At 43.9% G+C, this 26,714-nt stretch overlaps 1 protein-coding gene across 1 annotated transcript; it reads left to right on the top strand.

Moving 5' to 3' along the window:
* Positions 1 to 2,651: 2,651 nt before the first annotated feature.
* On the top strand, positions 2,652 to 26,268 carry LOC111222338 (rho GTPase-activating protein 32-like). Its single transcript, XM_022746040.1, has 14 exons — positions 2,652 to 2,703; positions 13,184 to 13,333; positions 16,304 to 16,406; positions 17,250 to 17,394; positions 17,978 to 18,060; positions 18,406 to 18,513; positions 18,954 to 19,099; positions 19,209 to 19,410; positions 19,779 to 19,924; positions 20,031 to 20,105; positions 20,209 to 21,075; positions 21,421 to 22,091; positions 22,752 to 22,892; positions 23,013 to 26,268. Exons 2-14 carry the CDS (start codon positions 13,228 to 13,230, stop codon positions 25,095 to 25,097), a joined length of 4,878 nt encoding a protein of 1,625 aa, XP_022601761.1. The 5' UTR covers positions 2,652 to 2,703; positions 13,184 to 13,227; the 3' UTR covers positions 25,098 to 26,268.
* The last annotated feature ends 446 nt before the right edge of the window (positions 26,269 to 26,714 follow it).

The following is a 26,714-nucleotide window of genomic DNA, read 5'->3' as shown; positions in this document are numbered from 1 at the left end:
AATTCTTTTGATCAAACCTCGCAGTGTCGTATGAATCCATGTCACATCCTCCAATCCAAACACTGACTGCGAACCAGTGTGACTTACTGTCGCGGGTGTCCGAGTGGACCCAGGGTTCCCCACCATTGAAAAGCCTCTGAGGCTCCAGGATCTGGATGAAGTGATGACACAGCGAAAAGAAAAACAAAACACCAACCCCACAAGATCCACAATTATGGGCGAGGGGGGTGTCATTATATGTGCAGGGTTTTCGGGTGCTGTTTGGACACCCATTTTATCTGACATGCCAGTCAAGTTTTTGAGCCTCTCAGACTGTGTGACTGATCAGAAATGCATCTTGCGGTATAGAGTTAACTCTTGCAGTGCACACACACACTCCACTGCCCAAGGCTTGACTTAATCTGCCTGCCCACTCCCCTGCTCCTGAGCAATGTCTTAATGCTTGTTGCTGATTTTTGTTTGTTTTTTTTGCATGTCTTTTTTTTTCCCCCCCAGAGTATCCGCAGGTCAGGTGTGTTATCTAAACATCCTGAGTACAGCTAAAAGATATTGTCTTTCTCTTGAGCAGCCCATTTTTAGTCTTATATTCTACATAGTAATAACCAAAGTCTAATATTTGGTTTTCAGATCCTGCAGATTCTCTGTTATCAGTAATATTAACATGTAACTCTGTAAATGAGCAGATCCTGGTTTTAGTTACGAACAAATAACTAGGGCCCTGTTTAGACCTGGTGTTAACATGCGTCGCATCACGTGTGAACGTACACAAGACGCATTGAGGATCCGATCACTCAGACCACATTGGGAGGTGGTCTGGGACACAGTGAAGGACCGCCTACTCTACTGACGTCCTCCGCCACAGTCTGATTAGTCCCAACACAGTTTCATCATGAACCGAAAATATTTCACAATTTCAAATGAATAAAACCGTATTGAGCAATAATTCGCTCATCCCTTCCATGCCTTGCTCTCTCTCTCTCTGTCTCTCTCTCACTCTTACTCTCTCTCTCTCTCACATACATACACACACACACACGCACACACACACACACACAAAAACACATTGACAACAGACCCATCTGTCAGATTGCTAAAAACAACAACGCATACCTGTTGTTTTTTTATTTGTATATTTGTATATAAACTGAGATTCGATCACGAGTGGTTTCTGGAGACACATTTTAAAACCAGGTGTGAACTGACGTACTTAGAGCTGACCACTTGCGATTGGATCACTGAAGACACATGATAATTCCAGGTCTCAACAGGGTCTGAGGTGTAATGCTGTTACTGCCCGTTTCTGTGTCAGAACTGCACTGCTCGTTCTCCACTGCCTGAGTGTATCTTTTAACACTGTTGTTGTCTCACTGCACAGGGATGTACAGTTGTGTTAGCATGTGTCTTGATTTGTTGCATTTGACTGTGACTCCTCTGCCTCAGCCTCCCCCTGCTCTGGCCTGCAGCCTGCTTCTTGGAGTCTCTTCCCCCCCTGTGCGTGTTGGTATACACACTTCATCCACCCCATCCACTCACCCCAGCTTCACCCAGTCACACACACACACACACACACACACACACACACACACACACACACACACACACACACACTTATCACATTTTGTACATCAGAGTTTTGGTGATTGTAGCTGAAGTTATAATCCTTACAGATTTTAGTCCTGGTTGATTTGGCGACACCAGTGGCTGCTGCTAGTAACAGCAAGTGTGGTTTAATACTACAGCAAACACTCCTCGCATAACTTTTCCATCATGACATGAGCAACCGCCGTCTGTTTTCATGCTGCACATAGTGCAAGTAGTTTTCCACACATCAGCAGAATACAGGAGTCTGTTATCATGCTCAGACGTTGGAGGTGTGCGGCCTGTCTCCTGCAGCACTTCATCTAATATAACAGCTCACTGTGGCCGCTCCTTCTTACCCCATTACTCCTTGATATAATTAAAACTGGCCAAAAAGACCATCCTCCTGTTTTGTAGATGTGTTTTTGATGAGCAGTCACGGTCAGCGCTCACCACCCTGTGTTTGCCCATTGGAAAGCCTTTAATGTGAACTAGCAGCAGTAGGAAATGTTGGCTTAGCATGGATAGTGTTGGGAGAGTGAACAGTAAACAGTGAGGCTGATATCAGTGGGTGAAAATTAGAATCAGTAACACTGGATTAAAGGCTGCATCGTTTCCTGTCAGTCCCCCATGCTTACACAGGCAGTTTGACTTCCACAAGGGAACAACACAGTCAGCCACTAACAATAAAAACTGCTACATAGACTGTAAATGTCAGAATGTACCCATAAATAGTAAGAAAAATAGGGTTTTAAAATCTTAAGGATTATAACGTAAAGGTTAAATTAAATTCTCACATTTAAAAAGACTTGTTTTACTGATGAATGCAGTGTTTCTATAATTGGGTCTGCTTCATTTCCATATATTTTATCTGTACACTGTCTCACATACCAGTTTATATGCAAAGCTTCTGACCTCACGGTCCCAAAGTTCACAGTTGCTCTGTTCTCTAACTTGAAGTGCTTCTCTCCCTCTGCTGATTCTCTCATGTCTCCATCATCCATCCGCTCATCTGTCTGTTGGTCCATCTGTCCATCGGGCCGCATGCAGACTTGGAGATGGAGAGTGTAATACAGGACAATGCATGGGTGGCCGACCCGCTAAACCACTACAGCCTAAGTTCAGGTAGACAAAAGCCCCTCGGTGTGTTGCACTGCCACCCCCCCCCTTTTAACCAAAAACTAACTCCACACCCCCGAGTGATGTATTTGCACTGTGTGACTCTAACATGACTAGTTTGTGCACCTGTCACAGTAGCTTTAAATTGGGAATATAGCTTGGGATGTAGCTTCACTCTTTTCACACATTTCTGTTGTGGCATTAGAGAAGCTTTCACAAACTGAATAAACTGTCCTGTCTGTGACCTTTAACACACTAATCCACATTATCTCTACACTGGTGGTGGACCAGTGCGACTTTAGACACTGGTTGTGCAGTAATAGTAGAGCATGTGTGTCCAGTGTGTGTGTGTTTGTGTGTTAACTTTATTTTACTTGAATTCCTATTAACTCCTATAAGAAAATGTCTGTGGTATGTTTCCTATTCCTTTTAAATTTGTCACTTATAAGTTTTTTTTTCATTATATAATTCTTCTTATCAAACTGCTGTGTTGTGGACGTGTTTCAGATTTGTCAGAATGGATGTCCCTGAGTCCATTGTACATGGCATCTGTCCGTAAAAGAAAAAAAATACAGTATTCAAAAGTTTTGGGCGTGGTGAGGAAACAATGCTTTTCAAAGCAGAACAATCACATCCCCTCAGCCGCCTGTTCTGCTTTTTGTCGTGGCCCCTTCAAGGTGTATGCAAATGACTTCAGGGGTGAGCCAGGTTACTACAGCATTTCTCAAAGCGGCAGAATGTACCCTGTGTCTAGATGAAGGCCAGTTGTGTTTGTGTGTGTCTGTTTGGTCAGAGCTGAAAGGCCACGGCAGGGGTGCCGTGGTGCTAGGTCTCGACCGGCCTTGATTTATTTAATCCTTTTACAATGAGGGGGCCTGTAAACCCATCCATTGAGCGCTAAGCTTTGTCCTGCAACAGTAAGAATCTCTGTCTCCCTCTCCATGGTTACTGAAAGAGCACATTCCTGCAGGGAGCCGCACAGCAGTGGAAAAATATTCCTGTTCTGCTCAGATCCACTCTGCTCACCACTAACCTTTGCTGCTTCCCAGTAAAACCATGGAAATTGTTACATGCTGCACTGCTCCTGTTAAAAAAGAAGGCCAGAGAAACTAGAAGTTATCAGTCCTTCGATCCCTGTTCTTGTGCTGTCTCGTAGTTGAAGCTGGGAACAGAATCTGCTCTCTTCGCAGTAAAAATGCTCTTTTGTCAACATCAATATGAAAACAAAGAGCTGTGAGCTTTGAATAAAAAGTGTCAGTCAGTCTTCTTTCCTCCCCAGACGACCCAGTAGACCTACCAGTTACTAAGCCAGATGTAGAGCCCCCCTCCTCCTCCCCGCCTCCGTGCAGGCCTTCGTCATGTCTGGGGAACAGAGATTGGGGCAGCTGTAAGCACATATGAGCCAAGACAGCTGGTTATGTGAGGGAGAGGGGAAGGGAAATGGGGAGAGAATGTGTGAGACAGAGTAAGATTTGTCCTCCTGTTCCTCAGGATCTCCAGTCATTTCCTGGTGCTGTGAAACTATACGAGGTCCCTTGTGTAGCGTGTTGCTCTGGAGCTTCAATAAGAGGCTGCTATTGTAGACCACACCTTTGTTAGTGGGAGGCTGCATTTGATTACAAACAAACAAACCAAGTTGTAAACTGAGTGAGTGCGTAAAGCACAAAGATCATTTTTTAGACCTTGGCTCCCTGCAGCGGGCTCTCAACAGCTGCATTACATCTTTGCATCTTTATTGTGAGCCATGGCTTTAGTGTGTCATTACCTAAACAAGTTATCACATCAAATGTTTTGTTGTAAAGTGTACAGGCCACGTTCATGCTTGAGACAGCACAGCGTTCTGCACTTATTACTACATTGAATTTAGCATGCAGCTGCAAAATACACCTTCTCTTTATCTCCATATCGCAGCAGTGAAATAGATTATTCACATCCATGCAAACCAACAGCTGTATGATAAGTTAATCTAACATAAAGCTCTCTGTTATGTTGTATGACATCAGGGCCGGAGCTCACTGTTTCCTGTATATTGGTGACTGGCGCTTTCCTTCTCCCAAAGGCAACCTCCACCTGCTGCTTCACTGTCTCTGCTGTGTCAGTGACAACCAGAACACATCCCACTGATCTGGTGCCACTAATGTTGAATTCATATGATTTCATTTACATATTACAGTGTACGTAAAATATGATATATAAATAGATAAATTAATTTGAAGAGAGAGAATACTCATAGTATCTTGTTTACCCAGTCCCATGTGTTAGCATTTCACCCTGTTTCATGCTCCAAGTGTCTCTGGTCTGTCGGTGATAGTGTAGGAGATACAAGTGTAGGAGACATAATGTATGAGACATAGTGTAGGAGACATGCGGTCTATGCTGAACAGAATAATCACAGTGGAGTTGAATTTAGTTTGATTTTCTTTGTAATTTTCCTCAGTGAACACATTTGGTGCAGATACTGTGGGGAAAAATAAGGCATTTTATTGAGCAAGTTATTACATACATGTGGAAGAAGTATTCAGGTCCTTTGCTTAAGTAAAAGCACCAATTAATGATGTAAAAATCCTCCTTTACAAGTTAAATTCCTGCATTTAAAGTCTTTTCTTAAGTAAAAGTACAAAAGTATTATCAGCAAAACTTAAAGTGTCATAAGTGAAAAAAAAAAATCAATCTGCAGAAAATATGTGTGGCATTATTGGATTGATACCACCGATGAATCAATGTGTAAGTACCATTTTACTGTTGTAGCTGCTTAAGCTGGACCTGATTTTAACTACTCCATAAACAGTTAGGTAGTTGGTTCCCAACCTACAGGCCCCCGAACATTTATCTGTGAGAGGTCATGAGATGATTAATGTTAGAGGAAAGAAGAAAAAACAAAGTTCTATTGCACAAATTTCTGTTTATTAATTGGACTTTTATGACTCAAGTTTGCACAAATTATGCCTCGGCCAGGGAATTTCTTCAGATTTGACAGAAACGTTCACTTGGATAAACTGATTATAATTTGGTGATAAAAGGTCAAAGTCACTGTGACCTCATAAAACCCATTTTGGCCATAACCCAAGAATTCATATGCTACTTATGACAACATTTCACATAAATCTGTAATAGGATAAAGTGATGAAGTGATTACATTTTATATCCTAATGGTCACTGTAATGTCATGTTATGCAAACACACTTTTCTGGCCATCACTCAGCGCTGTAACTCAGGAACAGAAGGGGTGGTTGTGACCGCTTTGAACCTGTGGTGACTGTACAGATCCTCTGTGGTGCTGGGTTGAAGATGTGTGTGAAGCCTCCATGTTTTAGAATTGAAAAGAAGCAGCCTCCGTCTTTGAAGCAGTGTCTAATATCATGGCTACAACTTTGTTCTCTATCAGAATCAGGTTTATTGCCTAAGGACACATACAAGGGAAATTGACTTTTTTGTTTCTCTCAATATAACTTCCAGTTACACATAATACCTTTTATTAAATTCCTTCAACATCTCAACTGACATGGATGTAAACTGCAAATTGACTGGTTGATGGAGGCAAACAACATCTTTGGACCTCAAAGTCATCATCAACATCTGGGAAGTTTAAAGGGGAAATTACTCTTTGGATGAACTGCTAACAACTCATAGACATCTGAAACACAATAGTCTTATTTCTGAGTGGTCAAATAGTAAAAACAATACAATATTTCCCTCTGAGTTGTAGGACTATAAGGTAGCATATACACTACCATACAAGTACCTCAAAATTGTACTCAAGCACAGTAGTTAATGTACTGCAGGCCAAAGAAATGTCTTAAACGCTTGTCAGGTTGAACAGATTGGATGCAGTGGAAGAGTCTGACTGCAGTCTTGTGATTCTCGATCAACAGCAAATTAGTTTGACTTTATTTTGACTCAACATGTCTGCTTAGGGACAAATCTAGTTAAAGAAATAATAAGGTAATGTCTTCAGGGGGCCATAGGGCCCTTTAGAGGGGAGAGCTGAGTCACAGTCAATCCATGCTATATGTCATATGCTGCTTGTTAGATGCCTGTGTGTGCGCAATCTAAAAGAGCATTTTCCACTGTTAAACCACCAGCTCCCATCTTGGCTGCTTAATTCCTGTGCCTCCTTAAAATGCAGTCGGAAATGTTGAAATGTTATACATGGACAAGCCAGTAAATAGGAGGCAGGGGTGCACTGTGCTAAATTGAAGAGAACTTGAAAGCACATTAAAAACATTGAATCATTTGCATGTAATACTGCAGCACAAAGTAGCAGTGAAGTGTTTCATCTTTTGTTATTTCTGGTCAGAAGCACAACAATTTAACGAGGCCTTACAGCACTTAACCTCACATCATGGACATGGGAGTTTATTGGAGCTAAACGTGAAAGTAAAACGAGTTTGTATTTATACTTTTTGTTTTTCAGAAATCAGATAGACAGGGCAGGCATTGCATCAAGTAATTTTTTTGTAATAGAAAACCACCCACTCCCTCATATTGACTAAATGAAAAAAAATGCTGTAATAGCACCCACAGCTTTGTTAGAATGAGGTTGACAGCGCGTAATTATCATATTTCCGGAAGCACGTGAAGGCAGCACGCTGCTGGTTGTAAACCTATCCGTGGGAGCGGAGCTCTGTGTGGAGACTGGCTGACAGAGCAGAGAGGGAAGTCCGCCGCTGCTGTGCTGCGTTTGTCCAAACTTTACACTTTAGTCATCTTCGGTTAAACGTCGCTTTCAAATGAAGTTTCACCGCGGTGTTGTCTCTGTAAGTGTCCGTTCAGCCGAAGACATAGCACTAGTGAACAGTTGTACTTTGGACTTTTTTTGAATTCCTGTCATAAAGCCTCCGGGCAGGTCCAGCGTTATGGAGCGAAGGTAAGAAAACACGTTTATTTATTGATTTTTGAATCAGTATCCCCTCATGAATTGCCTGTCTGTTTTGAATTACTCTGGACATATTTAAGAGTTAACCTTCAGTTACACGGATCGTGTTTCATGAGGCACAAACTGTGTGAAGAGGATCCTACGTAGCTCTTAAAGAAGTGGAAAATATTGCTTCTTCCCCATGTGACTCCAGATTTTTCCAGCTTCTCTCTTTACATAACTTTGTAATATATTTATAATATATTTATGTCTCTGTATTACAGTATCATAGGCTGTTAAACAAAGCACAGATACTTGAAAAGCCTCGAAATGCAGTTAATAACTTGTCTATTTAACATGAAATATATTGTAACATGATTTAAAGGTGTGAACCATCTGTAAACATTTATAAGTAGCTCCTCACATTAGAGTCCACAGTTAGGTTGCTCAGAAAATGAAGCCAAACCTTGGCTGACAGTCCCCTCTCTGTCCCCTCTTCTCTCTGCTGAAATTGTGTTCAGTGGTGCATTGACAGTTGGAACAATAAGGCATTTTGCTCGTACTATCTTTGCACACATAAGCTCTTATTTCCAAGCAGAGGTCACTGTCACTCATGGCTGCCTTTTAGGCAGAAGCTGCTTGTTGTTTACTCAGTGAACTTCCATCCAGAAACACCAACAGGGGATGTGTTTAATGGGCGTAAACACAGCGTCTCCCACACAGTGTTATTGTTCTGTTAGTTTGATAAATGGAAACATTATCTCTGTGGTATCTGCCTCTCAATGGACAAATATTCTTTTTTCATTGGCAGCGATCTGAAAGTGATACCAATAACATGATGAAGATGGCTTGTTGAGTCCCTTAAGTGGATATAAAAGATCAACTACTCAGAGAAACTCACTAAGATTTGTTTAGATGAATTGGGGCTAAAGCATTATTGAAAATATTGAAAGGATTTTGGACCTAGTCACTAGTCTTTTAAATGCAAAGTGAATGCAATAGTATTGATAAGTTGGCAGACAGCAAATTTGGAAAAACTGCAGACATTTTCAGACTCACAGTATTGACAAAGAAAAACTCAACTTTAATTTGCAGGATCCACCCCAGCTAAAACACATTTAATCTGTTTAGAAAAAAACAAAAATCACATCCCAGACAAAACTCCTGTTCTCTCATCATGTAGATCTCTGAGACTGACGCTGAAATCATATCCAACCCGTCCATGTAGTGTTTTCTTGAAACTACAACAGCAAACAGGAGGGGGAGTTTGAATTTCCCGCTCCGCTGTGTGTGTGTGTGTGTGTGTGTGTGTGTGTGTGTGTGTGTGTGTGTGTGTGTGTGTGTGTGTGTGTGTGAGTGTGTGAGTGAGAGAGAGAGAGTGAGAGGGGGGGGGTCTAGCTGGAGAGAAAAGGCCGAGTCGAGCTGTGATGAGACCATTGTGAAGCCCTGAGGAGCCGCGGTCACGCCTACATGTGCATGTGTATTCAGGGAACACTGACACACAGAGCAGTTGGATCAAATATCTCAGGATAAGCTCTGCTGATTGGCTCTGTGGTGTCACCGCTCTTAATTTAGGACGTTGTTGTGTTGCTATGAAGTAATTTTCCTCCAATCTGTGTTAACTGAATTTAATGAGGTTTGGGGTTGGAGCGGGGAAAGAGAGCATGATGTTTGCCATTACATCTGTAATTGTTCCTGCTGTAATGCTTGGCCACTTTTCTCCTCGCCCCCCGCAGCCTCTCACTGGGCTCTCTGAAGGAAAAGCCTCGTCATAGAAACACAGTTAAGGGCTGGAACTGAAACCTGTCAGTGTTCATCAGGCAGTAACCATCCTCTGTATTTAACTTTGTCCTGTCTGGATTTTATCGAGGCACTAACTACTGGCTCTTGTTTCCCAATCTGTAAATATCTCAGCCCCCACCGCCTTTTAGAGCGCCACATGCCAAAGATATGACATCAGATTTGACAATTTTTGGAAATATCCAATAATATTCTACACAACCATTGTCAGCTGTTTGTGTTAAAGGGGCATTCCACAGAAGATCAGTTTACTTGTCCTGGTTAGTCCTGCTCAGCCTGTGAAAACAGCTGTATGAAGTGTTTTGTGTGTCTGGAGCAAGTGTGAAAAAATAACCCTGATGATGTCATAGTGATGTCATCAGGCTTATGGTTCTTGATACTAGAAAATGATAATAGAAAGCCCGTGTTACAGACTGTTGGTGTGGAGTTTGAAAGCTGTGGGCGTTTTCCAGGCAGAGAGGGTCTAATGATTCACAGTATCCAGTTGCATCGTGGGAAATGTAGGATCTATTATTTTGGAGTTTAAAGGTCAGGATATCTTGGCGAATGCTGCTTCAAATTTAACCATTTCTTTTCAAATGCATCGCGTAGTAGTACAAAACTAAATCACTGCGCTCCAGAGCAATAAATCTTCTAATTAATGTCACAAGAAGCAGCCTCGATCTTCAATTAAATGCCTTTTACCAGTGACTTTTTCAGTGCTTGAAGAGCTGCTAGCCCACAGGCTGTCATCTGCCTTATAGTAAGCAGATGGGAGAGACTGTCCATGCTCTGGAGAGTCATGCTTGTCACTGCGCTCCTCTTCCTCACGTCTTATTACAGCCAGTCTGGGTTTTACAATGGAAGCGACGTGTCGGTGTAAGCCAACACAGTTGCACAGTCAGCTCTGCTCCGCCCCGCCCCCTCCCCTACATGATACTGATGGCCCTTTTTTTTTTTTTTTTTTGATGCCTCAACAGTGAGTAAACAAAGCTGCCTCAGCGGTTTTGTCTCTGGATACAGCAGTGCAGGAGGAATTTCTCCCAGAGGGGTGAACTCTGGCTCCACATTTCCCTGACATGAAACGCTGGGTCCTGTTTGCAGATGCTGGCTCAGAGCACGCCTGTTGATCCAGAATTGATTGTGCTGCTTCATTAAAACGGCACACCATAGAGACTCTGGATTCAAAACCGTGTTTCAGACTTTATTTATTTACTTTGAGTAGTGAGGTGGTTATAAATCTATCTGAGTTAATTTACACTAGTGTGTGAGTTTTGAACAGACGCCAAGAGAATTTTACTGATGGATTAGATCTGTTGACCACACGGTGTGAATAAAGGATCTCGCAGCCTGGTTAGTGGGAAGATAGACATGCAAGGAATGGAAACAAGTCCGAACCATCTTACCCTGACACTTTGTTGCAGTTCAGTTTCTGCTGCTCCTTGGCTTGTGTTTGATTCAAAGGAGCAACCGAATGAAAAGTAATGAGCGCCACCGCCTCAGTTTTTGTGAAACATGTTCTCATGCACTTTCACTGTGTGCACATATTTTTATTAGTTAGTATTCTGCCAATACAATGAGCAACTTAATTCAACTACAAAGTAACTTTCCATTCCCGTCAGCTTATTAGTTTTACAGCAGTCTTGATGTTTTTATCCGATATGTACTCGAACAGACTGTCAATTAAGTCTGCTGCACACACTTTACCTTCACAGTGTAAATTCAGCATGCAAAACAGGCAGCTTCTCATTAATTTTTACCTAATGGTCTTTGGGAGAGAGGGGCCGGGTCTCGCACAGCGTCTGGTCTTGGAATAATTCTTACTCAAATTCATCACTTCAGACAAATCATCACACTCGACACTTTTATTCTTCTCAGACACTCTGTGCAGCCGTATCTTTCTTTAACGCAGCTTTTTTTTGTTTCTGGAGAGCGGGGTTTGGTAAGCAGTGGCCTACTTTTAGAGCTCAGCTTGGCAGCAGACAGCAAAGAGTAACCGTATCTCTCCAAAGACGAGTTATTTATTTGATTGAATGGTAAATGCTTTCTTCTTTAAAACTGCAGCCTCTGTGTTTATTTTGGTCTGAAGGCCGGAGCAGGTAAAAATGAATAGTCCAAATCTGTGAAGCACATGAGAGAAGTGGAAGGGAAGGGGAGGGGCGGGCTGTGATCGTGACTGTATTTAAAATCAGTTAAAGCAATGTGCCCTGGAATATAAATAAAAACTGATGCGACGCAGCAGTTTTTCCACTTTAGCCCTGAGCACCTCAGACAGAAGATGTTGGTGCGAGCTCTCTGGTTTTAGAGATTTAGTGAAGTTCCAGATGTGTTGTGGCTGAAAGAGCACACTGATCTGAAGATAGGATAGGTAATGGACATTTTCAATAGTGTCCTCATTAATAAACCTTAAGCAAGTGTCCCTGGGTTTTTTTTTGTTTTTTTTTTTTGTCCAGAGTGGGACCATCTGCACATCTGTAATTTCATACGTTCCTGGATTCAGGAGCCGCGCGGCTGCTGAGAGCTCCACGTTCAGAAAGGGTAGCTGTGCTGTGGAAGACTGCAGAGTGACTGAATAGTAGGAAGAGTTGTTGGTCAAAGTCGGTGTGAAGGGCAGAACAATGTAAAGCGTCCACAGAGGATCAAAGAGAGACAGGTAGAAAAAGAAAAAAAAAAAAGGTGAGATCCAAGACGAGACGAGTTTTCAGCGAAGCAGTGACAGAAGCTGAGGGCGGACCACTGATACACTGGTGAGAGAACAGAGACGGAGAGGACGAGAGAGGACTGTCGGAGACGTTGATTCATTATTTGTGATGTCTTAGGTCCACATCAAAGGCTTTACGGTGAATTTCAGGTTTGAAGAACAGAGAGAAGGGCAGATGACGATGCTTCAAGAGTTGATCTGGAGAAGATCCTGTAAATGTGGTGATTAGTAGCAACCTCAGCTTCACAGAGAGGGTTTTATTTAAAGATACTCAAATACTGAACTCAGTAAATGTAGGATTAAGACGGTGAAATAATTGGTTTTCAACCTTGTGATGAACCTGTTTTGTTCACTCATCTTCAGAGAGCAGCAGTGTTTCTACGTAACATCTAACCTGCCATTAGATACACGACAATGCTTCTGCTTTTTCAGATCAGAAAATATTTGTCTGTTAACCAGAACTGATTTTAACTGTTCAGTTAAAGGAAAATTTAAGCTTTCATGATCACGTTCACATCATCTGCAGAGCCAAGTCAAGTTAAAGGACTGAGTGGAAAAACACTGCTACTGTCATCTCACCAGTGGCTGACTGTGTGATTTTCAGGGAGGTTTCCTCTTTTTTTTTTTTTTTTTTTTTCAAACAAATGTCTAAAGTGAAGGCTCCGACTCCATTGTTCCTCCCTCCAAAATATGCATATTGTTTGATTCACTTCCACATCTCTCTAAAGCAGAGAAAATAACTGGTGTGTAGTTTAAGAAGCTTACGACCCTTTCCCAGGCAGAGTGTCTGATTAATGTGGGTCGAGTTTTTTAAGTAGGTCTACTCCTTTTTTGTCGTGTTTTGAAGAGGGACAGAGGATACTGGTGTTGGATGTGGAGAATTCCTTTGTAGTTGCCTGGGAGGTGGTATTTAAGAACGAAGCTTTCGCTTCAAGGAAACTAGACATGCATAAAGGAAGGGTTTGCATCAGAATGAAGCTGAAATGCACAATGGGACAACGTTGAGCACCTTGTATGAGGTTTCACTCTAGTGCATGGGTAAAGCTTGTGTGAAAGCTGAGCCAGTTTCTAACCCACACTTACTGTAGTGTAGTAAACATCTGTGTAAGGGTTCCTAAGATCTGTCCTTCCTTCCTTCCATGGTTCCTCAGTGTCTAAGAAGCACGGGAAGCTGATCACCTTCTTGCGCTCCTTCATGAAGTCCAGACCCACCAAGCAGAAGCTGAAGCAGAGGGGCATCCTCCGGGAGAGGGTGTTCGGCTGCGACCTGGGAGAACATCTCCTCAACTCAGGACACGATGGTGAGAAACACTCACATACACACGCCTGAGAGTAGTTACTTCCTGGATCAATTTATGCGTCTTACAGTCTTACATTATAGACAGGCTTTGATTCCTAATTTCCCCTGTTCCTTGAAAGATTAAAAGTCTTTCTGGGTGCTTAGCAATTTGACATTTTGGGAAATATGATCATTTTTCTCACTTGGAGAGAGTTGGATGTCCAGATTGATACCAATATGCCTGTCTATTAGCTTAGCTTAGCATAAAGACTGGAAACAGAGGGAAACAGCTAGCTTGGCTCTGTCCAAAGGTCGAAAAGTCTGCTTAGCAACACGTCTGAAGCTCACCGATTTAACATGTGATGTTTGTTAAATCCGTACATACGTGGTTTTATAGATGTGTTATATATAGTGACTTCCTGGAGTCTCCATTGGTTGCACAACAACACTCAAGGACATGGCTGTGTGCAGACAAGTAATAGTCCCCCTGCCTATTAGCTGATGCGGTCTTTCTGTGAATACCAGCTGTTTTATGAAAGTTTACTGTCTTATAATAAAATGCTGCAGTTTGTCAGGTTCAGTTAATCCTGATCTTTATCCTTCAGGCTCAAATTCAAATTATGAATTACGAATGTTTAACATATTTTATTGGGAAACTTTTCCTCAAACACGCCTGCCTCCTTTCTTTATAACTCTAACGAGCTAATAATAATTTTCAGATGAAATTCATTATGGACCTTAAAACAAATATTCACCACATACTGTATATAAACAGAAGCACTTCCTGGTTGTAAATAAGTTCCAGGGGCGAAGTCTCCATTTATCTGCTGCAGCCAATCTGATTTCCGGCTCTCTCAGCAGCTCGTCTGGCAGGTAAGCTGACGTGATGGTCTCAGTGACAGAGTGGGAGGATAATGGTGTCTCGATTACACTGTAGCATCAGCTACCAGCCAGTGTAATGATGTTACTCTGCTGTTAAGCTTTGATCAGTAACTTCATTTCACTTCATGTTGGCACTAACTTGAAAACCCATTTATTCACTTTGGATGGATGTGAGTGGGTCTTATCTTAGCAGCACATTAGAGAGCAGAGATCAGACTGAATCCTGTCCATTTTGTGTCGGCCATCCTGCATCGCAGTCACGCCTTCAAGAGCCTCGACCTTTGTAAACCCTGCCTCACCTTTACAGGCAGAGATAAGCCACTCTTTCACACTGCGGGGTCAAACAGTCAAGGTTCTGACTCTATCTTATGAGAAATAAAAGATAACTGTAGAGTAAAAGAAACATGGTTAATAATTATGATTTATAGTTTATGAGCTAACCACAGAAACTCTGCTGCTGCATAGATGAATGAGGGTTGTAGGCGGACATGTTGTGACAATTCACTACAAAACTTGCATTTATCACTGTAAAGGATTTTCATTCATCCTGTAAAATTAGCTATAAGTTAAATCTCCAAAAACAGGCAGCCAGACTTTTTCTTGTAGCTGTTATCAGATGCTTCAACAACAAACTGAGACTTTGGGGAGAAAACAGAAAGTAAAAGCCACAAACATCTGCTCCATGAAATAAATTGTACTTTAACAAATCTCCATTAAAACCTCATGTTTCAGTCGTGCTGATTAGGGAGCGCTAAAGATCAAGTGATCTGCCTACATGGGGCTGATGGTGAGCTGCCACCCTTGCTGGCTGGAATTCCACCTTAACAATTTCATACGTTTCAGATTTTTATTAAATGATGCATTTCCTCTGAGTTTTGATTAATTTGATGCTTTAAATCATAAGTGGGCAATTCATGCTGTGTTTAATTAATGTAATTCCTCTGCACAGCTCTTTCACATGCAAACTCTGGAGGTCAGAAGCGCTTTGTAAACGCTTTTATTTCTCCTGAAAGCCTCTGTCATAACCAATTTCAGACTGCTGCCTTGAGACCGAATAACTTCCACGTTCTACCTTCATCTGTCAGAGGAGGCGACAGCCAGCCATCAGTAACCTACACATCTCTGCTTTTGTTGTCAATCTGCCAAAAGATTTTTATTTCCCTCTGCACTGAAGTCAGTCTGAACTTTTAAAAGGACATTTTAAGGTATTCAGATCATCACTGAAAGCAGCTGTTTGAATACTGTTGTTTTGACTAGAGTGTAAGAGGATGATTTTTTATGTGTTGGAGACGTATTCCACACTCAGTATGTTGTGTATCTTTGTGGTGAGAGAGCTTCATAACAAAAGCTTGCTACGTGAAGAACTTGGAGAGTATTTATCCATCCTGAATGTCCTCGCCTCAGCTGGAGAATGCCAACTCGTTTCCTCAGATCTGACCTCCTTTTCTCTTTGGCTATGTGAGGAATTCATCTGAACAGCTGCTTCGGCGAGTGTCCCACTCTCTGTCATCATCTGAATGATGTTTGAGCTGTGGGAGGCCTGGGAACCTCCTTAGACACACCGTCCTTATCTCCCACACACACACACACACACACACACACACACACACAGATAAATAACATGCCTCTTATGATTCATGGTTGCTGAAGGAGAATGAAGCAGCTCTGTGTTTTTCTGAGTTTTTTTTTTTATTTGGTCTAAACACACAATCACTGGCATTGTGCTTTGAAGGCGATCGTACATGATTGGCTGCCTCACTCACAAACAGCATGGTATCTCACTGTTTGCTTCAGCCAGTAAAGAAATGTAATATTTTTGAAGGTCTTCAGGATTTATTTCTTTCCACTTTACACGGTTCAAATGTTTCCACCCTCAGAAAAGTGTTTTTCCTTCCAGAAGCACAGAAAGGTTTTGTGATTCACAGTCAATATTCTTCCTGAGTCTGCAGCCTCGTGTCCAAAAAGCCCCTGAACTGTAGCCTGACCGCACTGCACACACACTTCAGAGAGGAAAGTCACCCTGTTCTTGACCCCGGGCGCTCAGTGAAGACTGGACCAATATTGACTGAGAGAGATGTGTTATGTGATGACACGCTGTTTGTGTTCACAGTGCCCCAGGTCCTCAAGAGCTGCACCGAGTTCATCGAGAAACACGGTGTGGTGGACGGCATCTACCGCCTCTCTGGAATCGCCTCAAATATCCAGAAATTGCGGTAGGAGACACAAACACACACACACACACACACACTGCCCAGAAAATACAGCTCAGCACACAACTTGATTCAAGTGTTTATCAGGAAATGTCATTTGCTACAGGAGGAGCTCACAAATATTATCCCACTGTAGCCTTCATCCAATGGTTGATAACATGAGCTCCATGTGAGATTACTGCATCTGTAAAAAAAAAAAGAAAAAGAAAAAAAAACAGGACTTTAAGTGTAACAGTTGTTCCTCATCATCAGTGTTTTTTGTTTAATGTTGTCATACCAGTATAAGTGCTTAGGTAACTGGAGCTTTTACAGCAGTTGTGCCTTGTAAAATGCAGCATGTGCTGTGGACATGTGAGGAGCTGATGTTTTTCTTCTGTGCTGTGAAGATTATAAAGGTAATTTAGTGTTTATGTGTAAATGTGGGATGGGGAGGGTTTTTATGTGGAGATGACCACATGCATCGGGTGTTTCGATTTCACTGATCCTCACTAAAATCTCTCTAAATGGTGTCTCCTGATTGTCCAGCTGCGGGAATAGTTCATAGAGATGTGGAAAAGTCACCTACAATTGATAGAGTAAGCTCACACCAATGGGCTCTACAAGAGTCTAATTACAGGCTCAGTTCAATGAAAGTAAATGTCATTTTCAGGAAATGTGGAGATGTTTTTGAAAGAACGTCTCTTTACATATCAATATTTTTTTCTTCTACAAAACTAGTGAAATGCAGCTTGACCCTTCTCCTGTCTTGTATCCCTCCATCAAATCACACCGGCCCTTACAATGATGTTTTTTCTTCAGAGATGGTTAAAGTTTGTTGTCTCTGCCTTCGCCTTCTTTCTTTCTCAGGCACGAGTTTGACTCTGAGCAGATCCCCGACCTGACCAAAGATGTTTACATCCAGGACATCCACTGTGTTGGCTCGCTGTGTAAGCTCTACTTCAGAGAGCTGCCCAACCCCCTGCTCACCTACCAGCTCTATGAGAAATTCTCTGTAAGCAAAGCCCTACCAGAAGCAAGCACTTCTCACACACTTCTCACACTCCACTTTAATGTGTTGAAACACGTCTGTTGACTATTGCGACACATGACTCTTTCGGTTTTGCATACAGATGCCCCAAAGGAGACTGATTGGGCGTGACTGATTATTGATTTGCAAAATTGTGCTCTGTAGGAAAGAAAGTAAATTCCTACAATTTATCTTGTAGGAATTGTTTAAGTTTATCTCAGCTGTGAGTCAGTGACACCCCTAAAATAATAGCATTGTACCCGACACACCCTGTCATTACAAATGCAGCAAACCACTCTCTGTGTGACTTGGAATAAAAACTTTCTCCAAACAGAGCTGTCTCTGAGGATGAAGTAAATGTTTGCTGGTTGTTATGGCAGCTGGGGAGAGGAGAGGAGGGGTGGGTGGGTGGGTGGGTGGGGGGACTGGTGTCCCCCTCCATGTTCCATGTAGCAGTATGAACCTGGGATGACAAGTGAAGTAGCTTAATGTTGACGCAGTGACACATCCCATTGTTTACCCCCCTTCCCTATCTCACCATCCTCTGCTGACTGTTTTGACTCTGAAGGAGGCCGTATCAGCGGCGACGGATGAAGAACGACTCATCAAAATCCATGATGTCATCCAGCAGCTTCCTCCGCCGCATTACAGGTCAGTGTGGAGGCGCACTGCCCCCCATTGGCAGGCCTGCTAACTGACAGATTACAGATGTATTGTGCATTCACCTCAGTTAAGATCAAGGGGTTTTAAAGAACCACACTGCAGAGAAGAGAATAATTTAACAGGTCCCAGGTGGCTTTTAAATTGGTGATGATGAACCAGTTTTTTTCCCATCCTATGTTAAAGCACATAAATGCAAATTTCTAAGTGACAGTCAATGTGGATTTGAGCACAGAGTGAAATATTGATGCTCTGAAGAAGCAGCTCCGGTCATTAACTCGCACACTGCACATCACTAGTGGGAACCAATTAAATCTGAATAAATTTGATTCCTAGGACCCTGGAGTTCCTCATGAGACACCTTTCCCGCCTGGCAACGTTCAGCTACATCACCAACATGCACAGCAAGAACCTGGCCATCGTCTGGGCCCCCAACCTGCTGAGGTGAGACACCGTCCTGCTCTGTATACACCTGTTCTTTGTATGTTTGTTTTTCACTGTGTAAATCGTCATCTCAAAGTCAGCTGTCATTTATTTTTTGAGTAACATTTTTTATAAAAGAGTAATTCAGATGATTTTCTCAGCGTGACATACAGTATAGTTAAGTTTCTTTGGGTTTCTTCTATATTACTCACATTAGCAATTTCTCAGACTTGAATCAGCCTTGATAGTGGACAGCTGCTTTAAATGAGTCATTCTGTCTGAGTGGAAGGATTAAAGCACAACACAACACACATCTAATGCTGGAAACGTATCGTAAAGTCATTTATTTAAATGTTGTGAATCTAACCACTTAAACATAATCAGGTGGACAGGATTTGATTCAGTGCTTTTTAAGCTAATTCCATTATTAAGTCAAACTTGTTTTTCCGTGGTTGTCTCAGGTCAAAACAGATTGAATCTGCGTGCTTCAGCGGCACAGCAGCCTTCATGGAAGTCAGAATCCAGTCCGTGGTGGTGGAGTTCATCCTCAACCACGTGGACGTTCTCTTTAGTGCTAAACTCAGCTCACTGATACGAGAGGGAGCAGGTACGTATGGATATTAAATAGATGAATAGATAAGTGGCCATTCCGCTCCCCACAGCTGCGTCTACTCTACCATTTATTGCTGTACTCCTGCCTGCTTCCACATCACCAGGTCACAACTCGTTGTCACGGCCCAAGTCCCTGCTGGTTTCGTCACCCTCCACAAAACTTCTGAGTCTGGAGGAGGCCCAGGCCAGGACCCAGGCTCAGATCAACTCTCCGGTCACCGAAGACAGCAAGTACATCGAGGTGGGCGAAGGTCCAGCCGCCCTGCAGGGCAAGTTCCACACCGTCATCGAGTTTCCCACCGAGAGGTTTGTTAAGACCTTTTACCGATGACAGAACATTTTCATAAGACCAATAAATATGAAATGTAAATTAGACACATAGATGGAGACAGACATTTATATGCATCATAACGTTTGTTATGCGTAATGCTGGAATGGGTCTCCCTCTGCTGGTTGCTTGTAAGACTGCAGGCAGACTCACTCTGCTCCTGCACTAGGTTGCCATTACAGGCTGGACCCTGACTGTCTCTGGTCTAGTATATTTTAAAAATGAAAATGATCTGATTTTTCACATGAAGAGTTTTTAAAAGCAGGTAAAACACATTAATGTAGCTGATTATTATGTTTGTAAGACAATGAAACTAATTGTTCCCTGTCTGCTTGTCACCCACCAGGAAGAGGCCTCCTATTAAATCCAAGAAGTCTCCTGTGGGGAGTTGGCGTTCTTTCTTCAACCTGGGCAAGTCTTCCTCCATGTCCAAGCGAAAGCTGCACCGCAATCCCAGTGAGCCTAACGAGCTAAAGGCTATGGCTCTCGCTGGTGAGTTGAAAATGAAGATTTTTCTTAAACAACTTATAACTGTGCACTGAGAGGAGCTAAACTGACTGAACAGGAATACTGATACCTATTAACCTTCATGTTTCAGGAGGCAGAGGAGACACAGCAACATTAAGATCAGCCAAAAGTGAAGAGTCACTGAGTTCCCTGCACAATGTTGAAGGTAATCATTTGAGTCTTCCAGTTACAGACAACCTACTGTCACAAACAGGGCCTTTTTAAAGGTAATTTTTCCTGATAATACTTTTTTTTTTTTCCTTCCACAGGAGAGTCCAAGGTGTACCGTCCCCGGCGGCCACGCTCCAGCAGCGATGCCCTGTCCGCCTCCTTTAATGGCGAGCTGCTGGACAGCCGGCAACACTGCAACTCCTACGACAACCTGAACGCCACAGAGGACAGTGACGGAGATGATGGTCCCATCTGCGTGCCTGCTCTCATCTCACCCCCCCGCTCAGCAGGTGAAGATGTGGACCTCAGCCCGCCGGATATTGGCATGGCCTCCTTGGACTTTGATCCTATGTCTTTCCAGTGCAGCCTCCCCGACACCTCCTACGCCTTCCCCCTAGATGACTCACTGGCTGGGGCCGGGGCCGGGGCTGGGGCCGGGGCTGGAGCCGGAGCCGAGGCCTCCACGTTAAAGAGGAGCCCCGGCAGCATCTGTGGCAAAACCAACGGTTCTGACATTTCTGCCTCCTTCCTGGGCAGCTTGACCACTCCCTTGTTGTCCACAGACTTCAGTCCAGCTGCTGGAGAAAACATGGAAAGCAAGAAATTAACCACTTCCTATTCTTACACTGATAAACCCACGCAGGCTGTGACACCTATTAAATTTGGAAAGGCCACTAGTATGTTACCTTTTGCCACTTCAGAGCTTTTCTCTACAGAGTTGCCTGACAAAAATACAACTGGACAGGCTGTCCCTCCACAGCCATTATCTCCTCCTGTAATACCCAAGGACTCTCCTCCCCTGATGGGCAGTGTGCTGCTGAGGGCAGCCGAGCCGTCGCTGACTGAAGCTTTCCAAATGGAGCTGCACTCGAAGCTGGCAGCGTTTGACAGCGTGGACAGTCGAGAGCTGAGGGGAGAGGACAGCGAACAGCAGGCACCAGCTGCCAGCAGCCACGAGCTCCAAGGTGAGGGGCAGAGAATGACCTGTCTTTTTTTGCAGTGCAGTTTTTGCCATGAATCTGACTTGTAACTGTTTATTTACACAATGTTGCTTAATAAGAATGTGATAAGTGATACAATCACCTATATAATGCCTTTATTCTCAGTTTAGTTTTTCAGGTTTTCATGGATTTCATCTTTGAATAAATGTTTTTATGATTGCTGAGGTCCACACTTAACGTCCCCCCTCTTTCCCACTGTTGAAGCACCTTAAAACCTGCCTGCCTGTTGTCACGTCTTCACTTCACCTATACTCTCTGGCTTATTCATTCTTCAACTATAGATCCCTTGTGTTTTTGTGTCCCTGATAGGAGTTGTAGCTCTGGACTCTTCAAAGGACCTCACCCTTCATTCCCTCAGCTCGACAGCTCCCACTTCTGCCCCTCCTCCTCTTCCCCCTCCTAAAAATGCTGCCCGCATGTTGGCCCTGGCCCTCGCTGAGTCTGCCCAGCAGGTCTCCATGCAGTCTCAGTCACGTTCCTCTGAGCCCCCGACACCGGTGTCCTCTCTGCAGTCACAGGAGGCCTCTAACTTCCAGGACTTGCCGCATCCGCTTCTCCCACATTTCCAGACTTCCTCCGAAGACAAGGCCAAACGAGGAAGTTCCCCGCCACCAAACAGCACGGCTCCGACGGTCGTCACAGCCCCTACTTGTCCCTCAACTTTCAGTCCTTCAGTCAAAATGCAGCCGCTAGAGTTAACCAGCCCGGTTACCAAGTCCCCAGACAGTCCCAGGTCCTCTAGAAGTCCACCTAGAACACAGCCACATGCAGACTCCACCCCTCCAGATACTCCGCTTTACAAGTGCGCCCCACTTCCTAGTTCAGTCAGCCTGACTTCTCCAACAAGGAAAAGTCCAGAGAGGCAGCAGCCTGTTGCAAGACAGGTCTCAGTCAACACCAGCTCGTCCAGTTCCACTCCAGCCACCACCCCCAGTGGCAGCTGTAAAGACACTGGAGTCTTACCGCAGCCTGTTCCTGAGGTAAGTGTCATATCCTACATGACTTAACAGTCATTATATGTTGACATTGTTCTGCAATAAGCATGAATTGACTGATAATTAACATATGCAGCATAAAGTCAGTGATGATCTTTAAAGGAAGTAATTAACAGTTTGGAAAATGATTGATGCTTATTTACTCTCTTGCTGAGAGTCACATGACAGGATTGATACCACTCTCACATCTGCAGCCAGGAGCTTAGCTTATCTTAGCATATAGACTGGAAACACCAAGTGTACCAAGTGTACTCATGCATTTACCACAGAGTCAAAGGTGTAGGTTACTTGTTTTGATTTTTTTCTGTAATGTTTTACACCCTCCATAGGTAATAGAATTTTTTGCTATCGGTTAGTGTCACTAATGTGTTGAGTTGCAGGTTTTAGTTCTCTTAACTCTTTTTAATGGTCAATGCTTGTTGTATTTTAAATCCGACAAAAGTCAAACATGCCTTGAATAAAAGGAGCATAAAAAACTAAAACATGTCAAACAACATAAATTAAGTATAATACCATGCTGAAGCATCCCAGTAACCAGAGTGGTGGCACTGCACAGCACCTAGCTGAGGTGTGTGCTGCAGCAACGCTCAACTTTTAATTGTAGTTTTTGCTCAGTAAATAAGAATCTGTTGTTCTTTTACTCAGGTCAAATCGGAGGACACTGCAACTCCCCCGATCCTTCTAAAACCATCAGAACCGCCACCACCGATAGTTCAGAAGCCCAAAAAGCAGGCCGTCTCACTTCCCCAGCATCAAACACAAGTTCAGATACAGCCTCATCCTCCAGCACAGCCTCAACCTCAGTCACAGCCTCAACCTCAGTCACAGCCTCATCTGCAGCCCCAGCCTCACCTGCAGCCCCAGCCTCACCTGCAGCCCCATCCGCAGCCACAGCCGCATCCACAGCCACATCCCCAGCCACAGCCCCATACACAGTCTCAGACACAAGTCCAATCCCAACCTCAGACACTCTCAAAGGCCAGTGCAAGAGTGGCCCCCACCTCTGCTGAGCCTCTTGAGAAGCCTTGGGAGGCCATTAAGCCAGTACAGCCCTGTACAGAGTCCACAAAGTACCACGACCCCTACGGACCCAAACCTCCAGCCCCTCCTGTACGCACCATTGAGAGCAAACTGGCCACTGCAGCGCTCAGCCAAAGTGAAACCTCTTATCACCTCCTGGATGAGGGCCCTGCGCCTGGCCATCAGGAGGATGCTCTGCCTCACCATCCTCTCTCTCCTCGTAAATCTTCCATGCACCAGCCTGCCTACCTGTACCACGCTAAAGGAGAACCAGTTTTAATTGAACCTCCAGGAGCTGCATACTACCACCAGAGGCCTGTTGCTCTGGGCCCACAGTCCTTGCCACACCACTACCGGCCAGACAGTGTCCCCACACACCTCTCCTACGTGTCCAAGTCTGAGCCTCAGATACCTTACAGTGCCAGAGTGGACAACAGATACAGCACTTTAGGCCCGAGGTCTTACCACCACTCCATAAAGTCCAGAGGAAACCCCCGCAATGTGTTCATGACTCCGGGGCCAGGGCATCCGGGTTATAGCCATGATAGAACCCACGGCTATCCCACCATCCGCAGAGTACACTCACTCCATGTTCCTTCCACTGTCCGCTCAGTGCCCATCCAGAGGACTGAGGTTCCTCCAGATGATGACATGTTCTTCTACCACCGGCCCATCTATCAGTGCAAAGCCTACCAGCAGCCCCCGCAGCAGTCCTCACAGACCGACTACCACGTCACTCAGCTGCAGCCTTACTTTGAGAACGGGCGGGTCCAGTATCGCTATAGCCCATACTCCGGTTCAAGCCCTTTGGAGGCACCTTACTATGACATTGACCCTTACGGCACCATCCGAATCCGGCACTTCCACTCCCACGGCAACCGAGATCCGGGGGCTGCTGCCGGTCGACAGGGTGGAAAAGCGACTGGGTACCACTTCCTTGCTCGCCACGTTCTCCCACCTGGGAAGGAGCACAGCTTCGTGAGCAGGGACATGCCCCCTAGCCATGGGACCAAGGAAGCTGCTGCTTACCTCTCATGGGACCCCGAGGAGTCAGAAAGGCTCCGCGTGCACTCCATCCGCAGAGAGAGCAGGGCCAGGCAGAGGATTAAAGGCCCTGTCCTCTCTCAGTACGACAACGTCGGCTTGTTCACACCAGCAGATATATCAGGCTATGAGACCCTGCACCTGCGCAGTAAATCTGACCCAGGTAAAGGCGTGCTGATTGCAGCCGAGAGCAAAGATGGCCGCTACCTCCCCAGACACATGGTGTCAGACCCTGACGTCCTCATGTACATGGAGACTGACAAGCATGTCCAGGGCAGTGTAGTGGGTGAAAAGTCTGATGGACTTGCCAAGCAAAGCAGTTCCAAAAAATGCCAATCCTCTCACTCCCTTCCTGCTACTCTGAGCCACAGTCTCTCCCATCAGCAGGAGAGCGGCCGACACGAGGCCAAGTACGAGACTGGAGACGATAAGCTGGGTGGAGACGGCAGCAGGTCCAAACACTGGCAGCAGGAGTATCCCAACAAGAGGAACTTCCAACCACGGTACGAGTGCTCTGATTCTGACCACCACCAGAGTAAAGTGAAAACAGTAAGCAGCTACCACAGTACAGACGACCAGCCATCAGCGCCCAGGGAACAACTCACCCGCTCCAAACCAGAGCGATCACACAGCGTCCGAGAGCAGCAGCACTACAACCAGGGCAAACCTGACCTGGACAGAGACTACTCGTATCAGAAACACAGCAGTAAAACGGTGCAGTCCCACTATGATAACTTGGACGATTACCACCCAGTACCTCAACCTCAGGCCCCTGTTCAAAAACGTGGAGGCTCCGGCTCCTATCCCGCCCCAGGATTCTCGGTGAGCCACAGCAACAGAGCGTACTCCACAGCACTGGGCCAGGGAGCCTTTATCCAGACTGACCTGGCTCTGCAGAGGCCAGAGACAGAAATACGTACTGAGTGAAGTGTTGAAGGGGAGAAACGTGTGAAATTATCTTTAGCTGTGTTGAAGAAAGACTCTAGTGAGCTCTAGTGAGCAGCCTCTGCAGGACAGTGGACTGTCGTATCACCAATATTTTTGCTCCTCTGTATTTTTAATGAATTGTAAAGAAAATTGTAAGACTTTTTACAGAAAGTCCTGAATGTACCTGAATTTACTGTCCAAGAGGTCATATTATTGTGATTGATTGAGACAGTAGTCATAAATGTATATGATATGAAAGACGTAAGGTACTTTCAGCAGGCACCACAAAAATGTAAAATATATATATACAATATATATATATATATATATATAAGAATAGAATCTGTAGTGAAAAGGGATTTTTAGTTGTATTTTGTTGTTTTGTTTTTTTTAGGTGTGGCGCTGGGTATAAGCATCAACTTGGATTAAGGTTTGCATTTTAGAAATGCATGCGGTCTTTATCTCTTGCAGAACAGTTCTATGTAGTTCACTATCCATTGCGTTCTTTCTGGATGTTACAGCACAAGCTTTTGAAGGAGTAAACATGTAGGTCATCACGCCCTCCCTCAGCCAATATGTACACAAGTAGGCGGCACAGTGTGTCCATGTTTGTCTTGAAGAATCCAACTGAGCGTGAGGTTTGACAAGGAGCTGCAATGGGTTACTTTCAGTTAATATAGTGGTTATCAATGTCTTATTTTGTCTGTGACTGTGCCATTTTTACGTAACTTTGCTATAAACAGATTTCAATGACTTCTAATGGAATGTTTTGGTACTTGTCTGTTCTTCAGTGGAAGAGGGACCAAATGACTTGGCGCAGTTGTTGCACATAATGGGATAAAGACGGTGAGGTGGATGTATGCGTGCTGTAGCTTTAGAACTGTAAGAGGTTATTTTTCTTTTCTTTTTTTTTTTCATCACATTCAAGGTACTTTCATGAACTGGACTAACTGAACAAAGCTGAAAACAAATGTCCTCTCAAACGACGGGGTGAGGAACATGTTGCCGCTGCTTTGTGAAAAAAACAACGACAACAACTTAGTGACGAGCCTTAAATTCTGTTCCTACAGACCTTATTTTGTTTACTGTCATTGTCATACAAGCCTGTTTTCATACTGAACAAACATTGTGATAGTTACATTTAAGATCACTTTTGATGATTCTTGACAGTTCAGGGGTGGCAGGTGACTGGGGTTATTAAGTTTTGTATCGCCTCACTGGTTCTGAATTTAAAACAATGAGGGATGGGAATGTTTTTTTGTTTTTGTTTTTTTTTTTAAAGATATCCGGGGCATTTTTTTTTTCAGGCTGGAAATCAATTGTGTAGTAAATTCATCTGGCATTATACTACATGCCCTTTTTGGTTCAACATAATTTAAGGATTACAATATGTTTCAAATATGTCTAAATCCAGGTTGTACTCTGTAACTGTTTGACTTCTATATCGCTTGCAGGTTTTGCTCCTCTTGCCTTATCTAAAGCCTCTACCTTTTCAGATGAGGTGTTGAAGTAAGGCACTGTGTACTTGAATGTGAAAACACTCTTGTCTCAAACTAGAGGTATCTAAAGTTAGATATGAAACAAATAAAACTGTTCAGGAATAGCTATAATCCACGT

The sequence above is a fragment of the Seriola dumerili genome, unplaced genomic scaffold (assembly GCF_002260705.1).
Source record: "Seriola dumerili isolate Sdu_G_001 unplaced genomic scaffold, Sdu_1.0 BDQW01000091.1, whole genome shotgun sequence".
Taxonomy (NCBI): domain Eukaryota; kingdom Metazoa; phylum Chordata; class Actinopteri; order Carangiformes; family Carangidae; genus Seriola; species Seriola dumerili.
This window is presented reverse-complemented; position numbering and strand designations above follow the sequence as displayed.

What these genes read in the sequence shown, in the direction of transcription:
- LOC111222338 (XM_022746040.1), top strand. Translation starts at nt 13,228, where the DNA reads ATGAAGTCCAGACCCACCAAGCAGAAGCTGAAGCAGAGGGGCATCCTC. An exon ending in CTTCCTCCGCCGCATTACAG is followed by an intron (nt 18,061 to 18,405) that starts GTCAGTGTGGAG and finishes TTTGATTCCTAG; the next exon opens with GACCCTGGAGTTCCTCATGA. An exon ending in TGGGCCCCCAACCTGCTGAG is followed by an intron (nt 18,514 to 18,953) that starts GTGAGACACCGT and finishes TGGTTGTCTCAG; the next exon opens with GTCAAAACAGATTGAATCTG.